The 27,689-nt window shown below is 43.7% G+C and overlaps 1 protein-coding gene across 1 annotated transcript in view; it reads right to left on the bottom strand.

Annotated features, from left to right (window-relative positions):
- LOC136671270 (inactive N-acetylated-alpha-linked acidic dipeptidase-like protein 2) overlaps positions 1 to 27,689 on the bottom strand; it is a 271,212-nt gene that overhangs the window by 103,389 nt on the left and 140,134 nt on the right. Inside the window, exon 6 of the mRNA XM_066646922.1 lies at positions 10,390 to 10,533. Within this exon, the coding sequence (XP_066503019.1) occupies positions 10,390 to 10,533 (144 nt within the window). The remainder of the gene's footprint in view (positions 1 to 10,389; positions 10,534 to 27,689) is intronic.

Raw genomic sequence — 27,689 nt, forward strand, 5'->3', positions numbered from 1 at the left:
AGAGAGAGATAGTGAGGGAGATAGTCGAGAGAGAGAGATAGCGAGAGAGAGAGAGAGAGAGAGAGAGAAAGAGAGAGATAGTGAGGGAGATAGTGAGAGAGAGAGAGAGTGAGAGAGAGAGAGAGAGAAAGAGTGTGAGAGAGAAAGAGATAGTGAGAGAGAGAGAGAGAGAGAGATAGTGAGAGAGAGAGAGAGAGAAAGAGAGTGAGAGAGATAGTGAGAGAGAGGGATAGTGAGAGAGAGAGAGAGAGAGAGAGAGAGAGAGATAGTGAGAGAGAGAGAAAGAGAGTGAGAGAGAGATAGTGTGAGAGAGAGATAGTGAGAGAAAGAGAGAGAGAGAGAGAGAGAGAGAGAGAGAGAGAAAGAGAGTGAGAGAGAGATAGTGAGAGAGAGGGATAGTGAGAGAGAGAGAGAGAGAGAGATAGATAGTGAGAGAGAGAGAAAGAGTGAGAGAGAGATAGTGTGAGAGAGAGAGAGAGAGAGATAGTGAGAGAAAGAGAGTGAGAGAGAGATAGTGAGAGAGAGAGAGAGAGAGGGAGAGAGAGAAAGAGAGAGAGATACAGAGAGAGAGAGAGACTTTTTTCCATTTCAGTTGTGAATGTCACCTTTTTAAGGTTATTTAAGGTATTAGTAATTTATTACATTTTTTGTACATAAAACATTTCTGGCATGTTTTTCTTTGGTTGACTACTATCTAATTAAGAGTAACACTACTAACAAATCAGTATGCAACGTTTATACGAATGAAAGTAGATGCTGATGCCTGTAGCACATTTGTCTGCTCCTGCAAGGGTTTGATGATAAAGAAAACAGGGGTCACATGCGATGCTGTGATGCTGTATGCCCTTCCTGATGGTACCCTCTCAATTTACCTGGGCTTGACACCTTACACAACCACAACCCGGAGCCCAGTGGCTTGATGCTTGTTGAATATCAACAGAACAACAGCTCTGGAGCTGACTTACAAGAGCCTAAGGTGATCGTGTTCAATGCCAGATATTAGCCAGAGGGATACAAAGCCCTGGAGCTGTAGATCACAACTGGGACTCGATACCTTCTTTGGGACGATTTGGACGGGTGTTTATGATCCGCAGGTTGGTTGGGGAAGTGGGCTTCGATCCTCAGAGCCAGTCATGACTGAAGTTCCCTTGAGCAAGGCATCTAACTCCCAACTGGTGTGCACACTGCCCCCTAGTGTTTAGTGTGTGTTTCACTGCAGGATTTGGGTTAAATGTGGAGAACAAACTCCAATAACGTGATTCTAATTCCAATTCTGAAAATAACTTAAATTATTCAGCATCACTACTTTACTTCAGCAATGCTGTCATACAATCAGATCCTTACAGAAATGTTTACAAGCCTACAACAGACTTCCCAGGAAAGTAGATGCTGTAAACTCCCCACTGATTCCCTTCATTTCAGGAGAGACGTTGGATGAGCAGGTGTCTACAAACTTGATCTGACGACACTATGAGTCTGCATTCCTGCTATATATAATAAAACCAATAGTGACAGCGGTAGATGAAAGTAAACCCTTCTGCGAGAGCTGCCTGAACAGGTGCGGGGGTGGGAGTGGGGTGTGAGGGGTGGTATTGGGGGGGGTTTGGCAGGTAGAACGAGGGCTCTCTCCAGGTTTAGGGTGAAGGCGGAATTGAAAATTCTTTTTCAAGAGAGCCCCCGGATGGCAGGCAGATGTGCTGGCCTTGGGGTGCGGTGTGTAGACACTGACTTTTTTATTAGCTGCGTGCTAGGTGGATATCAGAGGGAAATAAAGATGAAGTTGGCAGAGGGTGTGTGTATGCTTCTGACGACACTAGAGAAGCAGAGAGAGGCTGCTTTACTCAAAGAGTTTCTCTGCTTTAGAGGAGTCATTTCACCTGGGTCCAGACAGCAGTGATCACCAGTCACCGAAAACCAATCACCAGGACTTACACCACACTGACCTTCAAACACTGCAGACACACATCGCTTTCTTTCGTTTGCAGGAACTTAACTTATTATTTCAGGCTCCAGTGGTAAATCTGGGCGTTAACCGTATGCTTTGTACCTAATGTTGTCTCAGCAGTTCTTAATAAAACAGTTCCTCATAACACTCAATGCCTTATATATAATCATTTCACGTGATTTTATAATATACTTATTAGAACATATTTATTTGGCCTCTGAGGCACTGTTTAAGCTAAAATAAAGCTGACTGAAGCCAGGACTAATGAGGATAAAAAGGCTCGGGACCCAGTGGTTACAGAAAAGGAATGAATGAATGAATCCGGAGACCTTCTTGGACTTGGGTTATAACATAATGGTATGAACATAAATTACATAGCATTAGCTGGGTGCTTATCTGTGGTCGACTCCAGGTACAAACCTAGAAGACAGAGGACACTGATGTACATTCATCCATTCACTCGTTCGTTCATTCATTCCACATCACATGACATTTCCTGTTCTGGGTTGTGGTGGGTCCGGAGCATTAGCGTATCCTAATAAACATTGAAACGTGATTGTAAAGTATAATACAGCTTTAGAAATATTAATTCACATAAGAAATTCAGGGCGGCACGGTGGCACAGCGGGTAGGTGTCGCAGTCACACAGCTCCAGGGACCTGGAGGTTGTGGGTTCGATTCCCGCTCCGGGTGACTGTCTGTGAGGAGTGTGGTGTGTTCTCCCTGTGTCTGTGTGGGTTTCCTCCAGGTGACTGTCTGTGAGGAGTGTGGTGAGTTCTCCCTGTGTCTGCGTGGGTTTCCTCCGGGTGACTGTCTGTGAGGAGTGTGATGTGTTCTCCCTGTGTCTGCGTGGGTTTCCTCCGGGTGACTGTCTGTGAGGAGTGTGATGTGTTCTCCCTGTGTCTGCGTGGGTTTCCTCCGGGTGACTGTCTCTGAGGAGTGTGGTGTGTTCTCTCTGTGTCTGCGTGGGTTTCCTCCGGGTGACTGTCTGTGAGGAGTGTGGTGTGTTCTCCCCGTGTCCGCGTGGGTTTCCTCCGGGTGACTGTCTGTGAGGAGTGTGGTGTGTTCTCCCCGTGTCCGCGTGGGTTTCCTCCGGGTGCTCCTGTTTCCTCCCATGGTCCAAAAACACACGGTAGGTGGTAGGTGGATTAGTGTATCCAAAGTGTCTGTAGGTGTGTGTGTCTGTGTTGCCCTGTGAAGGACTGGCGCCCCCTCCAGGGTGTATTCCCGCCTTGCGCCCAATGATTCCAGGTGGGCTCTGGACCCACCACGACCCTGAACTGGATAAGCGGTTATAATAATAAATGCATTATAGCATGTAACACACTAGTATATAACTAGTCTTCAGCATTACTGGCTTCTTATCTCAGACATGACAGAATTTGATGTAAACATATACGTTCATATCTACTCTATTTATTAAAGGATGAAAAAAGATCTAACAACTAGGTTTAATGGAAAGGAAGTGCAGTAATCTCACGGCGCTGGGCGAAGCTCCATTGTTTAATGGCTCGGTCCAGCAAATATAAGCCATTAGTCCGTAAATCAGGGGTCAGTCTGTTGCCTGCTTGTGTCCTGGTTCCCGTGTGGTTTATTAGCAGGAATGGAGGGAAACAGTGAGCGTGACACCCAGCTACCTGCTCACTGCGATCGATACCATTATAATTAAAGGGCTTTCGATAAAGCTATTCCATGCAGCTTCTCCGCTCGAGTGCAGTAATTGCGCAGGCAATTTATTATACTTATGGCATTCATCTGGGAGGCTCTGCGAGTTGAGCCCATGCGGTAGGGAGCAGACATTCGCAGAAAATACCAATTCGTTTGGGCCTTTCTCCCTTCGATTGCTTTTCTCTACGGTGAATAAGTGTGAGATGAAACCTGGCTGCCTCATGCACAGTGGCACCAAACCAGAAAAGAAGGAGAAGGAGCCACGAAAAAACGAAAAAATACTTCACAGTAATGAATGAACCCAAACATATTCACATTCCACTGCATACGGCAGCACAGCAGATATCAACAATGGCATGAACAATGCATCCCCAGGCTTTTAAACAATGCAGTTTTGGTTTTGAAAACGGTGTCTCTCGAGAGCCGAGGGAGGCATTGAATATAATGGGATGCTCTGGAGTAGCCTGACTTGGCCGTGAGCCTGCGGTCACCAAGCCCCGTGGAATGGTATCCTCTGGAGAGATGGAGCACCGTCCCGTACCTTCACGTTAATGAATGAACCCATATTCGCATTCGACCACATACGGCACGGCAGCTCTGTCAATGTCAACAACGACAAACCCAATGCATCCCAGTGCCGTTACCGTGCCTTCTCTTGAGGACGTCTCATTTTTGGGCTGTGGATCTGTCGCCACGCCGGGGAGGGACGGGGTATGATTAGAGCACACGGGAGCAATATAGCCGGCCTTAATTGAAAGGGAATTAAAAGAGAGGGCGCGGACAGATGGAAACAAATGATCTGAAACCTCTGGAGTGGTCAGTGTTCGGCTCAATCAATAGAGCACAGATTACTAGCTTCTCAGTGTTTGATCCAACTAATGGAACACGGTGCACACTTGGTTCTGGACGGCAGTAGGTCACGCTTGGGAAGCTGCTGAGAGCTGAGCTGGGGGGATTGGGGAGTTTGTGGGGTTTGAGAGGGGAGGGTTTAGCGGGGGTGTTACAGGCACTAGGGACACTCGCCCCCGTCTGAGTGCGATCGATGCGGCTCGTGTCATCGGCCCAGGTATTTCGCTCGCATTGATCGTTAGACACTTGGCTGGTGACAGGTGATGTCATGTACAAGCCACTGTTGCAGTCAGTGATTCTGAGTCACTCACATCTTCACTCAAGCAGACAGACCCACACACACACACACACACACACACACACTCACACTACTTATCTTTATTGAGAATCTGCTTCAGAAAAAAAAGAAAAACCTGTTTCCAGCACATTTTTTTCAAATTTGAACCATAAACAGTGTTACATTGTACACTTCGTCCAAACATTTGTTGACACCTCTTTTAATAAGTGATCATTACTGTTTTAAAGTAGTTAAACTGTATAAACCCACACCCACACACACACACAAACGCAAATGCCCATGCAGCAGGAGCCTCTAAAGCAGCCACACATGAACCTAAGGCTGCCATACCCAATGCCAAGTGATAGAAAGGTGTGGAAGTAAAGCTCCTCACTGATCTTCGTGAGGGTTAGTGTTGTTCAACACAGTTTCCCAAATGTGGACCAGCAATACGTCCACGAAAAGCCAAAATCTCCATGTGATGTTCCTGTGGTCCTGTTAACGACACACACACAAACACACACCAAGTTTTGGTAGAAACCCAAATAAAGCCCACTCTCACCCCAAACAACAAGCTCTCGACTCATAATCACCCCCAATATCTTCCGTCTTTAACTTCTTCATTGGAACTTTGGCAGGGGATTTGCCTTAAAGCCCATTTCCTTTCATTTTGTCGCAGGAGCTGAAAATCCTTTACTGTCTATCAAGCTAAGACGGCAGCAGCGGCGCACTGGCAGGATCTCCAGGGTGACGATGCAATGATAAGAGGGGATTTTCACTCAACAGCAGGAATTAGAGCTTAATAACCCCCTTTAAAACCTGCTGCAGATGCTTCTTGCATGCGTGCTTAGCCAGAAGAGGGCCTCCATGAGCCGTGAGTATATGTGTGTGTGTGTGTGGAGAAAAGAGAGAGAGAGAGAGTGTGTGTTTCAGTCAGTGACACTATATTTTCATATATGTACAGGTGAGAATTTAAAGGGAACACGCAGGATCTGACACAGATGTTTACAAAGTATCAGCCGAAAAAGACCAAGGCCATGGGAGCTGTGGAGTGCCATGGCAACACAACCACCCCATAACAACACAACAGAGAGAAAACTGTTCTTGTTTTCACTCACATTACACACACACACACACACTTGAATATAAGCCGTGGCAACAGGCTGCAGTATGTAAATGAGTCCTCTAAATAATTATAAAATGTTTTGCTTTTTGTTGCAAGCATTCTTTAATTTGCAAATTTGCTCAGAAATAATCTAAAAGAAGAGGCGTGTAATAAAGGTCATTGGTAGTTAAATTATTACTGCTATTTCTTTATTATTGCTGTCTACTACTACTTCTTATGGTGCTTATTTTTGTCAATTTCTTCAAATCCCTTTTTTTGTTTTTCCTATTGCTATTTATTAGAATATTTATGGTTCATTTTAGAAACAGATGTAGTCCACTTTGTGGGAGCGAAGCATGGGGGAGGGCAATGAGGTGAGTGTGTGGGGTTCTTGATTTCCCATAGTTCCAATAAATTGATAATGTTTATAAAAATGATAATAAGATAATAAGAATTCAGAATAGTCGTGTTAATTCAAGAGCTTTATATTTTTCCTTTGTCAGTATTTCACTGATATACAAACGTCACTGACCGATCTGCCCCTGACTGACACACTGCTGAAATGTGCATGTGTTCTCTCTGTGTCTGCGTGGGTTTCCTCCGGGTGACTGTCTGTGAGGAGTGTGGTGTGTTCTCCCTGTGTCTGCGTGGGTTTCCTCCGGGTGACTGTCTGTGAGGAGTGTGGTGTGTTCTCCCTGTGTCTGCGTGGGTTTCCTCCGGGTGACTGTCTGTGAGGAGTGTGGTGTGTTCTCCCTGTGTCTGCGTGGGTGTCCTCCGGGTGACTGTCTGTGAGGATCGTGGTGTGTTCTCTCTGTGTCTGTGTGGGTTTCCTCCGGGTGACTGTCTGTGAGGAGTGTGGTGTGTTCTCTCTGTGTCTGTGTGGGTTTCCTCCGGGTGACTGTCTGTGAGGAGTGTGGTGTGTTCTCCCTGTGTCTGCGTGGGTTTCCTCCGGGTGACTGTCTGTGAGGAGTGTGGCGTGTTCTCTCTGTGTCTGTGTGGGTTTCCTCCGGGTGACTGTCTGTGAGGAGTGTGGCGTGTTCTCTCTGTGTCTGTGTGGGTTTCCTCCGGGTGACTGTCTGTGAGGAGTGTGGCGTGTTCTCTCTGTGTCTGTGTGGGTTTCCTCTGGGTGACTGTCTGTGAGGAGTGTTATTATTATTATTATTATTAATTTTATTATTATTTCAGTAGTTGTAGTACTAGTAGCACAATTAGCAGCAGTATTGTATCTATGTATCTATCTATGTATCTATCTGTCTGTTTGACCATCTGTCTATCAGTTCATTTATGGCACAGTGAGATACCACGCAGCCAAAGGCAGCCCAGTGAAATCAGGCTTATCCTTTCTAATTTATGCACTCCAAGTAATTCCCTGATCTTGATATGTACCGATAAAACCACGGTACGTTTTCGTGTCCCTATAGCGCAGGCCTAATTCACAGACAGTCTGTGGTGAATAGAGGGGTTGTGAAAACTCAAAGTCAATGGCGGTAGAGCACTAAATCCCATCGTTTACCTTAATTGATCTTTTTCTCCCCAAATAAAAATGGCCAAGTTTCTCATAAATCACAGTCGAGCCGAGGCCTTTCCACTGAGGCACGCCAAAGTCGTTTTGACGAATGACTTTAAGATAGCTGATAAAAATCGGAGGCAGACCACATGAGTTAGATGCTGTAACCACCAAACGAGTGCTGTACTCTCCATAGATTTTTCATTGCCAGATTAAAAACACTGTTTCATTTGAACAATGACCTTTCACTGCAGGTTTGCCCATTTCAATTCAATTACACTGCTATGAATGCCACTCTAAATCAGTCATCTTTATTGAGTTAGAAACACATGTGGCAGCACTGGTGACCAATCCTTGTTAAATGTGACCTCTTCCAGAGCTCGCTACAGGCAGAATCTGTAATGTAGTTGACTAACCACCCACTCATAGATTCAATTAAGCCTCGTAAGAAGTCATTCCAGCAGTCTTTGCCGAGCGACACGTGTAATGAGTGTGGACGAGGGCCGCTGTGATGAGCGGAGTCAAACGGGAATATGAAGTGCCTGATCCAGTCTGGAGGAACATCGGTCAGGAATTTAATCAACAGCGGGCTCCCTCGGTCCCTTGAGTGGAAAGTTTCCCATTGTTTACAGGACCCGAAGATGATCTTTACCTACCGCACTTAAACATCTGATGTCACTGATGTGGGAGCAAATACTTGACTAAAGAGCAGTGAGAAAAGTCCCCTGACATGCATAGAGGGTTACTGCAGAAGCAGTCCTAATCTGGGCTTCTATCTGGAGTCAGACAAAATGGTGAATCAGGAGCTTAGTCACCAAGAGAGCCACGGCTTAGTCACTAAAAGTAGCTGTCTTCTTTTTCCTAAAGACCGAGTATTCATTCTGAGAATACATGATTCTATATCAAAGGAAGCTTCATTTTATACTTGACTGTAAGATGCATTCCCTGATTATGGGATATTTTTACACTACACTGTTTATCTCAGGGAAATATTTACAAATTGCTACTGGCTAATCCAGATGTTCATTCATTCATTTGTTATCTGTAACCCTTATCCAGTTCAGGGTCTCGCTGAGTCCAGAGCCTACCTGGAATCATTGGGCACAAGGCGGGAACACAGGGCAACACACACAGTCACACATTCACTCACACCTACGGACACTTTTGAGTCGCCAATCCACCTACCAATGTGTGTTTTTGGACCGTAGGAGAAAACCCACACAGACACAGAGAGAACACGCCACACTCCTCACAGACAGTCACCCGGAGGAAACCCACGCAGACACAGGGAGAACACACCACACTACTCACAGACAGTCACCTGGAGGAAACCCACACAGACACAGAGAGAACACGCCACACTCCTCACAGACAGTCACCCGGAGGAAACCCACGCAGACACAGGGAGAACACACCACACTCCTCACAGACAGTCACCTGGAGGAAACCCACACAGACACAGAGAGAACACGCCACACTCCTCACAGACAGTCACCCGGAGGAAACCCACGCAGACACAGGGAGAACACGCCACACTCCTCACAGACAGTCACCCGGAGGAAACCCACGCAGACACAGGGAGAACACACCACACTCCTCACAGACAGTCACCCGGAGGAAACCCACACAGACACAGAGAGAACACGCCACACTTCTCACAGACAGTCACCCGGAGGAAACCCATGCAGACACAGAGAGAACACACCACACTCCTCACAGACAGTCACCCGGAGGAAACCTACGCAGACACAGGGAGAACACACCACACTCCTCACAGACAGTCACCCGGAGCGGGACTCAAACCCACAACCTCCAGGTCCCTGGAGCTAGACTGCGAGACCTACCTGCTGCACCACCATGCCACCCCTTATCCAGATGTTGCATTGTCTAATTTAGATATTGATTTTTTTTAAATAACTCAAATATTAAGTAGCTGTTTACATCCAATATATTTTTATAATTGTATTATTTAGTTATTTATTTTGCTGCAGAGGTTTCATTTATTTCTTTACATTTTAAAAATCAATAAAATATGCAGGGGTATGTCAAAGTCTAAAAAGAACTTGCCCAAAGCTCTTCATAAAAAAACATCCTCAGTTAAAGCTGATTTTCAAACAGTTCTGCCTCTAACCAGTTCTGCTCTCACTGAATTAACATGCCCAGATTGGCAAAGATCACAACACAGTATCATAAGTTGTACGTCGGTGTGACAAACTAATAACTATCCTCAGATGTAACTCAAGAGTGGAATATTACGCACATTGTGTGAAAGTCCAAAGCATCCCTCATGGATTCTTGTGAAAGCTCTGCACTTGAGAATCAAATTTCATTCATGTGTGAACAGCATACAGCATTTCAACACATATTTCACAGTGTTAGGAGGGAAATGGAAGGCTTGATGGCCCTGAAGTGGCATTAACGTCAGATTCCCTCAGCCAGGACTGTTATTGCCCATACAGAAATGTAACATATTCAAAACACATTTTATGCATTTTATGTCAATTTTGGAATATACTGACCATTTAGAGCACTGCATTCCAACCCAGACACCCTGCAACATATATCCATATGCCAATTTACGTATCTGCTGGTTTTTGTACATGTAAACAAGTAGTTATTGATGTATTCATTTGAGATGTGTATTGCTGCTATTAAAATGAGTGCTGCATCAAGGTTTTATGGAAAACAATGTGGAGTATCCGAAATATCTTCTGAAATAAAGGATATTAATAGGTGTTTGTCTTGCTTTTGCTGCTCCTCTTCTAAAGGGGGTTTATATTAGATGTTGGAACATTTCTGTGAGGATTAGATGGCATTCAGCTAAAATAAATTATCCCAAAGTATCAGATTGTGCATCATCCCTATTGCTTCTCCTGCCTGGTCTTTCTACCCCACTACCCCACCGCTGGTGACCTTACGCTCATGTGCAGCTGCTCCAGAGTGTTCCGTTTCATGTCTTACGTTTCTATGGAGATTATATGTAGAGTTCAATATACAAGGGGTCAGCTGTGTGGTGATGTAGTGCGCCCGGGGCCTACCTGAGGCTGGCGGCATGGCCAGAGGGACACAGGGTCGTCCAGAACCAGTGACAGGGTCAGACAGCAGCTCTTTGGCAAGGTGGGCAGACACTGGCTGGACCAGGAGTGATGTCAGACTGCGATGGTCCTCTCTGAAACTGCCATCTGAAGCAGAGAAAACAACAGAAAATGGCAAATTGCAGTTTGGAGAAAAACAAATTGGTGTTTGAGATGTCAGCCTCGCGTCTGACGGGACCTCAGAAGGGACACGTGGATGCCAATTTCCCTCTCCAACGGCATAACCCCGTCACATCATTTGCTTTGATCGCCTCGAACATGCTGAGTGCGTTCGGGACAGGAGACTCTCAGCTCGGCGCAGAGGAGCGTGCCAATTATGCCAATCTAGACGCTCTCCTCTTGGTTAATACCTCCACTGCGACTCCGCCGCAGACACCATCTTTGTGGCCAAACATGTATTTAAGGAAAACAGCTCGGGCTTGAAGTGCGCCTGGCGGGAGGGTGGGCGCTTTCCTGTGAAATGAGCTGAGAGCAGGGGGCAAGCGAGGGGGCTATAATCCGCACTAAATCAGGCAGAGAAGAGGCCAGAGAGCATGGAGAAAAGGTAGCGGGTGCCTGCCGTCTGCGTCGTGGCCCTCCCTCTTTCCCATCTCCCTTCCCCTCCCGCTCACTGTGGCTTACCGCCGCTGCACTAATAGGCTGGAGGATTTTAGGTCTGAAGAAATAGCGCTGGTGAAAACCAATGGGGATTTCAGGTAGGTGCAATGCTCCATTGATTCTGCCTCATTAAAACGGGAGGAACGGTGAGCCTAATCCCACTTTAGGAACAAATTTATTTAGGGGGGCTTCAATTTTCCAGCAGCGCTCTTGTGCCACCGTAATGGCTCAGAGTCACACACCGCTAACAATCAGAAGAGCCACAGGCTCAGCAACCAGTCGATTACCTTTCCCTGATAAACTTATTCCAGACAAAAGATTATTAAACACTAGAGCAAAGCCAGGAAGCGGTGGTCCCTGGGTTGGCCCCTCATTTGCAGCAGAAATGGAGAGTATTCATAGAGCAAAGACTTGTGATTAAATTATCCACTCCTGAAGATGTCTGGGGTCAACACTGGGTGGAGAGGAATGAGATCATTGAAACTAATTAGATTGCACATTAAGTGTTAGTTAATTACAAAATGAATAAATACAGTTCTAACATGTGAGGCCTCAGCCATGTTTGAAGTCGGTATGAAACACTTAATAAACAAACATACGGTCACAGATATCAACTTCATTCTCCAAGAATCCCTTTGTGCTACTTATAAAAGAATCCTTAAATGCCTGCGAAGGACTGGCGCCCCCTCCAGGGTGTGTTCCCGCATTGTGCCAAGTGATTCCGGGTACCCACCGCGACCCTGAACTGGATAAGCGCTTACGGACAATGAACGAATAAATGCATAGGGATAGGAATAGACATGTCGTCTCATATTTAAGAACTATTAAATACCTGAATCCGGGCGGCACGGTGGCGCAGCAGGTAGGTGTCGCAGTCACACAGCTCCAGGGACCTGGAGGTTGTGGGTTCGATTCCCGCTCTGGGTGACTGTCTGTGAGGAGTGTGGTGTGTTCTCTCTGTGTCTGCGTGGGTTTCCTCCGGGTGACTGTCTGTGAGGAGGACCTGGAGGTTGTGGGTTCGATTCCCGCTCTGGGTGACTGTCTGTGAGGAGTGTGGTGTGTTCTCCCTGTGTCTGCGTGGGTTTCCTCCGGGTGACTCTCTGTGAGGAGTGTGGTGTGTTCTCCCTGTGTCTACGTGGGTTTCCTCCGGGTGCTCCGGTTTCCTCCCACAGTCCAAAAACACACGTTGGTAGGTGGATTGGCGACTCAAAAGTGTCCGTAGGTGTGAATGTGTGTGTGTGTCTGTGTTGCCCTGTGAAGGACTGGCGCCCCCTCCTGGGTGTGTTCCTACTTTGCACCCAATGATTCCAGGTAGGCTCTGGACCCACCGCGACCCTGAATTGGATAAGCGCTTACAGATAATGAATGAATGAATGAATAAATGCCTGAATCCTCTGCTCTGCCAGAGGGCAGTAATGAGTCTGCACATTACATTTTGATCAGAAGCTCCCATCTGGCTCAAATACATCATAGAAAGGCCACTGCAGTCCTCTATGCGCTATCTGTGCTATCTCTATCTGCTACATAAAATATGTATTAGTGCACAATAAACAAAAAAGTTTATTCCTTTCTTACTCTCTACTCCTCTATATTTCATGGAGCACAACTTTCAACATCATCTGTCGTGAAGTGAAAAAGGCTAGAGGGGGGTAGCTGAGGTAACAGGCCATTAGCATTTGTCTGAGCTCTGCTGGAAGTCTGGCAAATGCCACATGTCAGCAGTGATGTGTGCACCTTTATTAAAAACAATGATTTTCCATTTCTGAATGCTCTGCATCATCTGCCTAATGTGTCTGATGGGAGATAGCCCTAAGAATCTTATGTAGAGCTTCATTCAAAATAAAAGATGCACAGCAATCAACACCCACTCCCTCATATAGCATTAAATACCAGTCATTCAAACTGAAATATCCAAATGCCTCATTAACCACAATATAAGACTTCTTAAATACGTGTGTATTGTCCTGTCGTCGGCTTCTAAAAGAATACAAAAATGACGGGAAATGTGAAAGTCTCCTGGTCTAAACCTGCAGGGACACATCCACAGCGGAGGCAAACCGCTCTCCCCTGAATTTTCCAGCAGTCAGTCGGGAGTACTTTCATTCCTCTAGATTTAGAAAGTATAAACAAGGACATGGCCAGTAGCTCTTATCTTGCGGTATCCAATTAGTTCTGCATCTTGCACAACTAGAAACAAACACTGAAGTTAGAAAAAAAGTGCAGAGCCCCTTAAAAAATTATCACCACCACCACAGCCTTACAGCCTCCGAAAAGGAGACTCGATTTTGATGGACCTCACGATCAGAGAGAAGCTGGATTTAAGCCCAAACAGAGGTCAGTGGACAATGACAATGGCTGGACAATGAGTCGGGTTCTTTATTAAGGCAGTACAGGGGTCATATTTCAATATAGAGACAGGGTGTGGGGTCATATGTGCACTAAATGAGCTACGACGGACTGGCGCCTCCTCCAGGGTTTGTTTCTGCCTGGTTTCTCCAGTGATTCCGGGTAGGCTCCGGATTGGCTGCGACCCTGAATTTGATTAGCGCTTACAGACAATGAATGAATTAATGAATGTACAGTGGAACCTCGGTTAGCGAACGCCTAGGTTAGTGAAAAAAATTGGGTTACGACCAAAAATTTTAATAAAAATTCGTACCGGTTAGCGAACAAAATTTCAGGTTGCGTACAGATGGCGTCACCCAGGCGTCCGTTCATCTCAAACCAAGCATCATTCGCGCTGGAGACACAGTTACGCTCAGTTCGTTATCGTTCTGCTTCCGTCTGTGTTCCCAGTAAACATTTAGCCGTTGATTCAACGTTGAAATAACGTAATGACTGCCGTCTAATCAACGTTCTCTTAAGGTTGAAAATGAAAGTTGAAAAGATGTCCAAACACAGACATTGAAAAGCGACTATTAGACGTATTTTGGACGTCCATTGACGTTATCGATTGGTCACCACTTGACTAACTTATTAAGATGGATTTTGGACGTCCATTGACGTTTAAAATATGTCCTTGACGGACAGACTACTTTTAGACCTATTTTGAACGTCCAGGGACGTTCCTTGTTTACTGGGCTACTTCGTTTGTGCTTTCAAGTGCTTTATTTAGCCCTCAATCATGGTTCCAAAGAAGGTTAAGAGTGATACTAGTAGCAGGGTACCTGTAGTAAAAAGGCAGCGACCAACAATTGAATTGAAAAAGGAAATTATTCGGATTACAACCAACTTTCTGGAACGGAATGTGGTCGTTAACCGAGGTTCCACTGTATTTGTCAAATACGGCACTGGAGCAGCTGCACATGAGCCCAGTCACAACACATGATGTGGACCGAAGGGGTTTTATAATCCTCCACGGTGAGCACGGTCTCATCTAATAGTCTCAACTGCTCCAGAGCGACCCATTCCCTTTTATGCCTTTCAGTGGAGATTATAAAAGCTGTGCACAATTGAACGTCTGGGTTCATAATGCATGCGGCTGAACTCACTAATTCAGACATAGAGCGCAATTTCAGACTATTTCTACGGATCCATTCCACACACAAATATGTCTCTGTGAATTGTAGAGACATCACATAGATGTTTTATTTTGTGGATATATACCTTTACCTTATAAATAAGTGCTAGCAGACTCACCCTAACCTTTATCCTCACCTTAAACATGTTTTCACCTTAAAACCTAATGATTTACATAGTGGGGAATCGCTTGCAGTCCCCAAAGTAACAGACGTTCCCACTGTGTGATCCTATACACAGGTTTTGCCACCCCCCAACACACACACTCTTTCTCCAAAGCCAATCTACCAGCGAGAATGATTCATGTTCCTGGTGAAGTACATACACCCAATCTCTGCTCTTCATCTGCTGTGGACAGACGTGAACTGCATGCAGCAGTTAGTCTAATCTCCGCCTCGCTCGCCCATTCTCTCTCTCAGGGAGGCACCTTTGAAGGCACGAGGAAATATCACAGCTGTGAGATTCAGATGTATTAGGTTATATCCCATAACCGGAACCTGAGGGTGGTTGGTTCAAATGTATGGATATTGACTTCGTGTCAAAGAGCTGTATATTTTAGGAGCAGTGCTTTTAAACCCAAGCTTATTTCACTGGTGTTGGGGGAAAAAAAAACATCTATATCTCTCCTCCTCGTTACCCAAGCAACAAGTCCTGCCTAGGATCAAGTGCGCCCAAGGCCTAGCTATGATTTAGAATCAATACTGATTACGCAAGTGAAGATCATGTGAAAACACAGACACTCTTCACTGCGCATTAAGAGGCTTATTGTGCCATGAGGGATTAGCACTTATGAGATGGATCATTCTGGCGCTCTGATTGGCTGAGCCAGGAGGGTCTTTGTAAAATACTTGTTATAAATGGACGGTTCGGATCTATCTTTAGGAGAACTGAACTCAGATGACTGCATGCTCCCTACACAGTGCACTTTCTGAGTAATGACAAGAACAGTGCAGCAGATGTCCAGCAGGGAACACATGGGTCAATCCCAAATTGATCGATTAATTCATGTACATAGTGGATTTTGGTTGATGATTTAATGCAAAGAATCATCAAAAAAAAATACAACCACAGTACAGTTTTCTGTACAGAAATACCTTTCCAGGTCCATCACACTTACGCATTTGAATTCAATCAAAATATATACATTTCTTATCCCTCTGATGCTATGACCACTCGGTATCCACCCGGTAAATCCACCCTCTAAACCTCAAGTAAAAACACTGTTATTGGGAGAAAGGACGTCCTCAGAGTGACGACAGCAGCGCTATAAGCAACGCCTCTCTATTCTGAACAGAGATTAACACGGAACAACACTGCACTTCACACAGCGAGGAGCTCAGGAGCTGACACACACACAGACACTCGCTCTCCAGCGATACGACATGCATATGGCGAGGCCATATGTGCCAGGTTTGGATCACAAACACTCAAGAGGTTTGCAAACTAACTTCCCACTCATTAAACATGCCTGCAGCGTCAGCATATCAGCGCTACCATCGGCTCTTAAAGAGCCCTGACAGCTCTGGCTCGCGCCCAAACAAATGCAAGCTAGTGGCGGGTTTTCTATTTTTCGGAACAGCTGTATACATCTTTCCAGAGAATAACACAATTAGCTCTGATCACCCAGTCTGATTGGTTAGAGTGGATCCAGACCATGTTGTTACATCTGAAAGCAGGTTTATTTACTCTCCCTGCTTTTCACTTGGCGCCACACTTTGTAAAAACTTTCAACTTGGTTGCGATGTTTGTAAAGCAAGAGAGGGAATCACTGCCACTGCTCCACAGCCCAATGTTGGAGACAGGCTTCATAATTCTCCAGGCATTGGGCATGCTCAACTGAAGCTCATGTGCAGCTGCTCTATGGAGCAACGGTCCGCATGAGTAGAAATAAGTGGCGACCGTTCGACTCAGAAGACAATTTTCTGGACTTATCACGTATCAATATTTTATTGGATGAAGCAGAGAAAGGCCCCCGCGGAACAATCGCACCTCCCTTAGTGCCGCAAATTGAATTCCAGCCTTCGACAGCACATGGCACAGTTCAGATTTGATCTGCTGTTTCTGTGCTTTGTTGTTTTCACCAGGGGCCACTCAGATGCTTGATAACTTCCACTTCAGAATTCAGCTTATGTCTGTAGTGTTACCTGGGTGTGTGGGTTAAAGTAAATACGGCAAAAAAATTAGCGCATTTTTGATTGATTAACAAAATAAACACTCGTCCACAAAGGCCAAAGTCTTACTAACTATCCTTAAAATAATAAATGCAAATGGATTTTCGACAGCAAGTTGGAAGTGTGTTCATTTCCATAAGAACAATGGCGCAGGCTTTCACAGAAATTATTCCAAAGTCTCTCTTTGATATCAAGTGTTTTTGTGATTGGCGCACCTCATTTGTCTTTCATGTGCTAAAACTAAGAGCAAGCACACTTGGATTTGTTATTCTGGAAAGCTTCAAATGTGCACTTCAAAACCCTGATCCATTACAAACACCACATAAAAGGAGACGTTCAAGATGGTGAATGGTATAATGTAATAATAGGCTTTTTTTCTGCATAAAAGAATACTTGGAAATACTTCACTGACATTCAGTGCACCACTGGAAGAACTGTTCTTCCCATTTCCTTCCTTAAGAAAACTGAATAAATAAATAATAAAAAAAGCTTTTCTCTCCTGGCAGTTGCTTTGAATAATTTTAGGGAGCAGATATAGGGATACATTACACTTAAAGCTTTGTGAATATTACCAAAGGACGAATAACAGATGCAGCATGTTTATATTTGAAATATATGTGTACAGTACATCCCCATAGTGCTTTACAGGGAGGGCCATTTATACGGATACATCTTAATTAAAGGGGAATGGTTGGTGATATTAACTTCCTGTTTGTGGCACATTAGTATATGGGAGAGGGGTAACTTTTCAAGATGGGTGGTGACCATGACGGCCATTTTGAAGTCAGCCATTTTGAATTCAACTTTAGTTTTTTCAATGGGAAGAGGGTCATGTGACACATCAAACTCATTGGGAAATTCACAAGAAAAACAACGATATGCTTGGTTTTAACGTAACTTTATTCTTTCATGAGTTATTTACAAGCTTCTGACCACTTATAAAATGTGTTCAAAGTGCTGCCCATTGTGTTGGATTGTCAATGCAACCCTCTTCTCCCACTGATAGCAACACCACACTGATGAAAACTCATGAAAGAATAAAGTTACATTAAAACCAAGCACACCATATTCCCAATAAGTTTGATGTGTCACATGACCCCCCTCCCACTTAAAAAACAAAAGTTAGATTCAAAATGGCAGACTTCAAAATGGCCGCCATGGTCACCACCCATCTCGATAAGTTTCCCCCCTCCCATATACTAATGTGCCACAAACAGGAAGTTAATAATCAACAACCATTCCCATTATATTAAGGCGTATCCATATAAATGGCCCCACCCTGTATATGATTTGGGAGTTGCTTCCACCAACATAAAGCAACTTGGATGATGCAATGACAGTTTTCTGCACTGCTTACCACACATCAGCTATTTGGTAGAGAAACTAGTGCTCAAGGCAGGATGGCACTGGTCCATTTCAGAGCATCACACATTCACCCAGTCACTCACACACTAAAACCAGTGGACAATTTCACACAGCCAGTCCACCTACAATCATGTGTTTATGAACTGTGGAATGAAACAGGAGCAGCCGAAGGAGACCCCAGACAGACACGAAGGTAAACACATCAAACTCCTCACAGACACTGACCCGAGGCAAACACTGAACCCACGACCCCAGAACCCTGGAGCTGTGTGTCAGTGACACAACCTGCTGCACAACCATGACAATATAACAAAGTATGTAATAGTCATCTGAATATTGTTACATAATTAACTTACTATCACTCGTTAAATTAAACTGAAAGTATTTAATGAGTGTTTCATTGAAAATCAGGAAAGTGTTATTGTATTTTTAATAAACATCATGTACATGTTAATACTATTCTCCCACATTTTATGTCGGAGAAAATGACAAGGCGATAAAGTTTTCACAGGCCAAAGTGTGTGAAAGGACGCAGTGTGTGTGTGTGTAGGTCACACTGATGGAAGCAGCTTTCTAAGGCTGTTCACTAAAGTGAGAATTGCTTCAATCGATAGGGCCAACGAGTGCTGTGATAAGCCTTTCATTAGCTGCCAGTAATGGAGGACACCTGAACGCCACTCCAGCTCAGACTGTTCTCCTGGCTTCCTGCACCAGGCTCATGCACACACACACACACAAAAACACACACACTGAAAAAAGCTCAGATGTTTATACACAGCCCTGGCTCTGTAAATAGGGAACAAAGTGTCTCGGTTCAAACTGACTCAGGAGTTCTTTCCTTTCGTTGCCCAATTAGGAAGAGCCTCAGAGACCTCTGAACTTTGAAAAGCATGGAAAGTGATGAGGATTTTGCTCTATTAACTTACTTTTGTGTGACACTACTTAACCTGGACTCTAAATTCTGCATGAAAGTAAACAGAGACCAAAAATGCTACACAATGCTAAACAATTTGAGTCAGAAATGAGTTTTTGTGTTGTAATTCAAACAGTATTTTTCATACATACCGTTCCACCTTAGAAAATGTAGGAGGATGTGGAGGAGGGTGGGTGGTTGTGGTTTGCAGTTTGTTGTAGTTCTCCACGATCGTCTATGCTAGCTTTAATAAACAGCCTGCCCCTTTTACTGCAGCAATTATTAATCCTCATCTAGCGAATCCTTACACTACATAAGGGAAGTGTCAACTTCAACTCGACCGGATGGTTCTCAAAACTCCAGAGAATGTATTTCCCCACCTCTTGCCCCGTGACACTGAGCATGATGACCTTAGGGGAGCACTTTCACTGCACTTTGACAAAGCAATTTAAAAACAGTTATGTGTTACATCATCTTAAAATGAAGTGACAACAAGAAGCTCTGATGACTGCTTTCAAAACCACTGGGTCTTGTTTAAAAAAAGACGAAGATCTTTTGGAACAAATGATGCTCTGAGGGAGTCATAATCTGTCCAAGTGTCTGAGGCAGTGTACGACTTACTTAAAGCTAGGAATTGAAGCTAATGGGCACGCCGGCAGAGATAGAAGTCGTAGTTCTGCATAAATGAACGGCTGAAAAATTCAGCTTTTCCTGTCCTTTAATTACAGGCCCGGAAGAAATCCAGAGCACTACGAGATGTTTTGAATTTGCACCACAATTTCCTTATGAATGGAGAAAAGGTGTGTGTGTGTGTGTGTGTGTATGTTAAATGGCTGCGGAGAGAGATGAGGGGCGAGCGGAAGAAGAGGGCCGGCTGCACTAATGTGCACTTCCTGGGTTAAACAGAGACAGGAGCCAAGCGACACACACGGGCTCCATATTAGCCTCATTACCCAAGTGTCTCACAAGTGTAATTTGGGCCTCGGAGCCACACTGGAAGCCACCACCTCACGGCCATATAATGGCCAGCCGGCGTGATGAATAGAAGAGGCTTCACCAGTGGCCGGCCCTTCTGAAGAGAAAAGGGGGAGGAATACATTGCTGTTCAGAGTGTGATCAAAGCAAGGCCAAGGACTCTGCATTAAAATTAATAGGACTGGCTGCCGAGCATTAGACTGGAGGTGCTCGAGCCAGACCGCCGTTGCACAAACGCGCCACGAAGACAAGGCCAGTCCGGCGCCTGGTCTCAGTCCCGTGGTTCCCACTCTGCTAACATGACATTTAATCAAATCAAATTTCAAATCAAATCAAATTTATTTATATAGCGCTTTTCACAACTGATGTTTTCACAAAGCAGCTTCACAGAATTCCAGTAAGACAAGATTTGACATGAAATGTAAAGACAAATGTAAAACCCTCAAGTGAGCAAGCCAGGGGCGACAGTGGCAAGGAAAAACTCCCCCAGCTGAGGAAGAAACCTTGGGAGGAACCAAGGCTCACAAGGGGTGACCCATCCTCCTCTGGTCAATCTACTGGTGATGATAGTTAGTAGTCCATGAGAACTTCAGTGTAGGGACAGCTTCAAGGCACTTGGTGGTTGCTGGAGCGTGGGCAGCTGGTCTGAAGAGTGGAGGAGGATCTCGACAGTCATCCATCAGTGTCCAGACAGACAGGTGGGCAGTCGTTTACTCGGAAAGATGTAAAGGGATGGAATTAGTTTTGAACTGTTTTGTGTTTGTAAAGTAGAAAATATGAAAATTTCCAGAGTGTGGCTAATGACTCCGGCAGATCTGACTATGACAGCATTAACTAAAAGGAGAGAACCAGGAGGACACACAGACACGGGAGCATCCTGAAACACTGGCATCCCTCCGCTCCACCGTCAACAAACCTGAGTGATCGCGAGAAGCGGCGGGACGACAGCACCAGCGTCTCAGTATACTATAATTCCCTGTGTCCATGGACCCCCCGGATCTGCCGCCTTTATCTATGGGGGAGCATTAGCTACCAAATGATAAACTAAACAAATGAGTTTTTAGCCTACATTTGAAGATTGCGACTGTGTCTGAGTCCCGAACATTTTTTGGAAGATCATTCCAGAGTTGGGGGGCTTTATAAGAAAAGGCTCTTCCCCCAGCTGAGGCCTTCTGAATTCTGGGAACATTTAAAAATCCAGTATTCTGTGATCTGAGTGAACGTGGAGGCTCATAATAGGAAATTGTATCTTGAAGATATTCAGGAGCAAGCCCATGTAGAGCTTTATATGTTAATAACAAAATTTTGTAGTCAATGCGGAATTTAACAGGCAGCCAATGAAGTGATGATAAAACTGGGCTGATATGTTTAAATTTTCTAGTTTTAGTGAGGACCCTAGCTGCAGCATTTTGAACTAGTTGAAGTTTTCTTAAATTGCTGCTGGTGCATCCTGACAGTAGTGCGTTACAGTAGTCAAGCCTTGAAGTAATAAAGGCATGTACTAATGTTTCTGCGTCCTGGAGGGATAAGGCATTTCTAATCTTAGCAATATTGCGAAGATGTAAAAAAGCTGTCCTAGTGATACTACCTATGTGTTGATCAAATGATAAATCCGGGTCAATTATGACACCAAGATTTTTTGCTGCTGAACCAGGTTTAACTGGAAAGTTAGCTAGATCTAAAATTAAATCTGATAATTTATTTCTTGTCACTTTTGGACCCAAAAGCAGGACCTCTGTTTTGTTGCTGTTTAGAAGGAGGAAGTTACGCAACATCCAGCCTTTCACGTCTTTTACACAGTCCTCTATTTTCTTTAATCTGTGTTTGTCATCGGGCTTGGCTGAAATATACAATTGTGTGTCGTCTGCGTAACAGTGAAAGTTAATGTCATGGTTTCTTATAACTGTGCCTAGCGGTAACATGTATAATGTAAATAATAATGGTCCTAAAATAGAGCCTTGTGGAATTCCAAATCTTACTTTAGAATAATTTGAATTTAGATTGTTTACTTTTACGAATTGATAACGTTCCGTTAAGTAAGATTTGAACCATAATAGGGCTGTCCCTGTGATTCCAACCATGTTTTCTAACCTTTCTATGAGAATATTGTGGTCTATTGTATCGAAGGCTGCGCTTAGGTCAAGAAGCACCAACAGGGATACGTGGCCTTGATCAGAGGCAAGAAGAAGATCATTTGTTATCTTGACTAGAGCTGTCTCTGTACTATGATGTTGCCTGAATCCAGATTGGAATTTTTCATATATATGATTCTTATGTAGATATGAACTAAGTTGTTGGGCCACAGCTCTTTCTAAGATCTTAGACAGAAATGGCAAATTAGAAATAGGCCTGTAATTAGACAGTGTACTAGCATCAAGATTTGGTTTCTTGATCATAGGTTTAATAACTGCTAGTTTAAAAGCTTTGGGTACATGGCCCAGACTAAGCGATGAGTTTACTATAGTTAAAAGAGGATCAATAAAAGCTGGTAGTACTTCTTTGAGCAACTTTGTGGGAATTGCGTCAAGTGTGCAAGTTGTACAGTTTGCGGAGGTGATAATCTTCTCTAGTTCTAATTGTGGGAGTGGGTAAAAGGTTTCAAGTCTTTCTTTTACAGTTATATTATGTTTTATTTCATTCACATCAGGTGGCAGCCAGGATGGATTTGATCCTGTGGCTAGAGTTTGTTGTCTAATATTCTCAATTTTATTATTAAAAAAGTCCATAAAATCTTTACTGGTGAGAGTTGCTGGAATTAGTTGTTCAGAACCTGCTTGATTTTTTGTAATTCTAGAAAACACACTAAACAGTGCTCTCGGATTATTTTTATTATTGGAGATCAGCGAGGCCAGATATGCTGAGCGAGCTTTAGTGAGGGCATTTCTATACTCTATAAGGCTGTCCTTCCAGGCAGAATGAAACACTTCAAGCTTGGTTGATCGCCATTTCCGCTCTAGTTTTCGTAATGTTTGTTTTAAAGTACGGGTCTTATCGTTATACCATGGTGCGAGCTTTTTCTGTCTTATACTTTTATGTTTAAGTGGTGCTACCTTTTCTAAAGTAGATCGACAGGTATTTTCTAGGTAGTCAGTTAGTACATCTAGGTCCATTGGGTCTGATGGAGTTGGAACTGGGGAACTAAACCATGTTTACTGAAACAAGTCAAATTACCTGCCAATGGAATGATCTCACAACAGCTACAGAATAACACTGGAGTTCTGCAGACCCGAAGGCAGTCTTAGGAGACGGTCCCTTTTCCGTCCTTTCTCTGACACTGAGGGCAGAGGCTCGGACTGACACTGACAACTCCACACTGCACCGTGAGGTCAGTGGTCAGCAAGAAAACAGATAATGAACAGAGCTCAGGAACAGAATGGGTCCCGCCGGACACGCCAGGTCTCCGTCATCAAAATGTGTACATGCTGTGCAGCTGTAGGGAGGTATGACCATGGGCAGTATAAATAAATGAATATTATTCGTTATTTATTTACACTGGATTTAATAAGGCTTATCTCCTGCCCATGGTTACTCTCCTGACAAGACATATCTCCGCGGAGATCACGTATAAAAATAATCCACTTTTTAAGATGTGAAAAAGCATAAGAAAATCAAGCTCCACTCTCAAATCTGATCAGATTCACAGGGGTTTGTTACCATTCTTCCACTGCAGAAGACTCAACTCAACTCAACAAAACACTAGAGGTCTGAAAGAACGGGGAGCTGTCAAGAAGCCTTCAGTCCTGAGTTTTAGTGCTGCAGGGGTTCTAAACAACTTCAAATATAAGGCCCGTTACTAACAGCCTAGACACGACTCAGAGCTACCAGCTACTTTTGTTGTCCCTGGATTGATGTTATGAAGCAAGGTTAAATGAAAAAGAACCACCCCTTGGTGTTAAATACGTCTATATTAATGATAACATTACAAAGGAGAATGAGCTGGTTTTCTTATTTAAAACATGAATGGGAAGGACGGTGGTAGTTACTGTCACGTGGTGGTATGTAGGGGAGGTCAAGGAGCAATGAACAGGGAGGAGGTAATTGCAAGAGGCTTTTAATTAATACAAAAAGGGAACAAAACAGAGAGACAAGGGAACTAGACAAAGACTACTAAACTCACTAAACAAAACACAGGGTCTAATACTAAACAAGACTAAAAACAGAGAAAGTAAACAAGAACAAAACAGAACAGGCTAAACACTTAACAGATGATGAACACAACACAGAGGCTAAACTATAAACAACAAGGCTAAACACAAAGGATAGGACATTAAACACAGGGGCTAAACACTGAACACTGGGCTAAACACTAAACAAGAACAGATCTAAAGGGGCAAGACACTAAACCATAAGACAAACATCAAACAAGGCTAAACAAGCTAGCTAAACAGCAGAACACAAACTAACCAAAACACCAAAACTTAGACTCTTGCACACAGACATGCAATCACAATGTCCCACAACCAGGAAACACTGACATGGACTATAAAAAGACTACACAAACAAGAAACACCTGGGACAGATAACGAGGGGGCAGGAACACACTAGACCGGGCTATACATGACAGTTACGCTCTTCAGGAAAAGGCATTGCTGGTAACACATAGGCAGAGCTCTGTTCTTAGAAATATTTACACGCAGCCATGGGAACCACCTGCAAGATCACATTTCTGTGCGTTACTTACCGTGACCCTGAAATGGATGAAGCGGAAAAGATGATGATGTGTGTGTTACTTCAGCCAAAGACTACTAATTATTCACGCTATTCTTGAAAGAATTACCAGTGAATTTATCTAATCTAAGTCTAATAGTCTCTTCTCATTCAAACAAACAGGAGCCTAGTCTTGTATCACTGGCAAAAACAGCCCAGGCTCAGGGCTGCAATTCACTAAAACGATTCAGATAAACTCTCACTCTTCGCCTCTTTCTCTTTATCTCTTTCTGTGAGTTGGACAAGCTCATACAGCTACATTTGGAACTGATGTAGGGCACTTTAGAGCCTCAAGGAAAATAAATAAATAAATAAATAACTTTTCCTAATGGTGCTTTAAGCATTTTAATCTTTGAGCAGTTTGCACATCTAGTTCAAAATAGCATCGCTAAAAACATCAAAGTATTTCTGAAGCTTTATAGCTGTGCTGCTTCAAACGCCATCCAATCATCACTGAAAGGTCAAAGGGTCAAATCTCTGCTCAATATAGAAAAGCATTCATCGCTGAATGATCTGATATGATAATATATTCGATGACTTTCTCGATAGAAACTGTAGTGGGTCTGAATGAAAGTGACAAGCTTAAGTCAAAGAAACATTGTGTATTGCTTGTATGAGCATTCCTGTACTGCCTATCAGAGGGTACACTGTAATATTGAGTGACACAGAGTGACTGGGCCATTGTCTGAGCAGGGTGTGGTTTTGTTCCCCTGTCAATATGATTATTAAAAACATATCGAAAGTGGAATACCAAATTAGCAACAGAGGGACTACAGCTTGTAATTGTAACACTACAAAGGGCAACTAAATGGTCAGTGGAGATGATTTAATGGTAAAATGGACAATGACAGAAGAAACAAGAAGGTCATTTAAAGGATAAGCACCAGCAATATGAAAGTGTCCAACAAATAAATACAGTGGAATTTGAATTCCTAACTTGTGTTTATTGATAGTCAGGAAACATGTTATTTCTTACTAATTCAAGGAATTAGTCCCCCCGCTAATAGGCGTCTTGCCTGTGACGTAGATGGTGGACAACAACTCTAGAAGCTGCACTTAATTTAATGCAAAATGACGAAAAGGTGTGTTGTGTTTGGCTGCAATCATTCAATGTACAGTGGGACATCTGTGCACAAATGACCCAAAGATCCCAAAACATCCAGAAAATGGACTAAATTTGTCAACTTTAAACGGGCACTTTGGAAAGGACTGTCCGCTCACTCCGTTATCAGTAGCTCATTTCACTGGCGCTTTTCCAACAATATGGGCATGTAAGGACACCAACGAAAGGTGTTCAAGAGCCTCTGTAACATGGAGGTAAACAGGGTAAGGACACTCACTTCGCCTGTTTTAGTTGGTGTTAGTTAACGTTAGCTTGACTCGCTAAACTCGGTGGCTCAGATTATACTCGGCTACGTAGCTGCATTACGGAGGTTTATAGTGTCGGATGAATTCGAGTTCGACTTCGATCACATTTACAAGAATAACGGTACCTCTACATTTGAGTTTAGCTTATTGCTAGGCTATTGTCATGAATAATGTTGGTTATTTAGCTAGATACTGTCATAACAGTCGGTCATAACGGTGTTTTACCGCGGCGTTGTTCAGCTGTTGTCCACCAGTGACGTCACGGTTGCGTTCAAGAATTTCCGTAGGGAGCTCGGGTTTTTCCGTCAATTTAATAAAATTGTCAGTTTTAAAGCAAATTAAGCTGCTATTTTCATTTTAATTCATACTTATATCTGTCAGTAACTACAATAATGTCAAATATTCATGGAGGTCCATTAAGTGGTGCTTAGCCTTTAAAGGTTTTGGCCGATTGGTGTAAAACCCACAAGCTCAGAACAGCACGATTCAGAGCTAAATTAATAGCATCCCAGTTACTACAGTCAAACATATGTCATGGGATCTTCAGTTGTGACCATTTTGTTTCGGCATGATCTTGATTTCCATCATCTGATACTGATGTCTAATATATAATGCTGAATGCTATGTGAACCAGCACAGAATTCCACTCTGCAACTGTCGGGGGAGACCAGGAGCAAAATTACCAAATCTAAGCAAGTGTTCTTTAAATTATTTACTTAAAAAGATAAATTCAGAATTAAACTGTACTGGACGCATGGTAAAAGCAGAGTTGCCAGAAAGTAAGATGCAGTTAAAGGACAGTCTTGAAGGTCTGAAGAAGGGTGTTTATTTCCTCAGAGAGTGGCCCCCGGGGCGTCAGTAGAACACCTCCACTGAGGGTGAGGTGTAAAGTGACTGACATTTGTGTGAGGGGAGACTGAGGACTTGTCCTTCTTTGCCCTCACACACCACCCACAGTCCCACAGTCAATGTACCCAACCGAACTCGAATGCACTATGATATACATTTTAGTAACTATACATATATAGTTTTATATTTTACACCTAAGAAGTTGAGTCTAGTTCATACTAGATGTCAACAAAAAGACCAGATGTTTCCTGAGAGCAGCTGAACTGCAGCTGCAATTTGATGGAAAGTGATATGTTTAGTATAAAACAGAACTGAGATGTTCTACTTTACGCTAATAATAATAATAATAATAGTAATAATAGTAATAAGTAAACATCCAGAGACTAGTTTGAGCTCAAAAAAAATTGTAATATTGCCTACTATGCAAATTAGCTCTAAATCATAGTGGGAGGAGCTTATAGGTCGTCTCTACATCACATTGGGTAAGAGACAGGGCTCTCAAAGCATTTCACTTCACTATAGCGCACCATCAGGCCAATCAGTGTCATTTTTGTTGCTCACCAAGATGTACACAAACTACATCTACCCTCTGAGTCTGGTGTCTGTAAAACCTACAGACTCTTCTGCACAGGGGGTCCTCGACTTACGGCGTTGATCCGTTCCTACGTCGCGTCGTAAACCGATTTTCGGTGTAAGTCGGAACATATGTACATACAAGCCTGTCTCATCCACGTTGAACCCTTGTTTAACACAATAACCCCGCTTCCTAATTATCCCAA

Source organism: Hoplias malabaricus, chromosome 16 (assembly GCF_029633855.1).
Source record: "Hoplias malabaricus isolate fHopMal1 chromosome 16, fHopMal1.hap1, whole genome shotgun sequence".
NCBI classification, from domain to species: domain Eukaryota; kingdom Metazoa; phylum Chordata; class Actinopteri; order Characiformes; family Erythrinidae; genus Hoplias; species Hoplias malabaricus.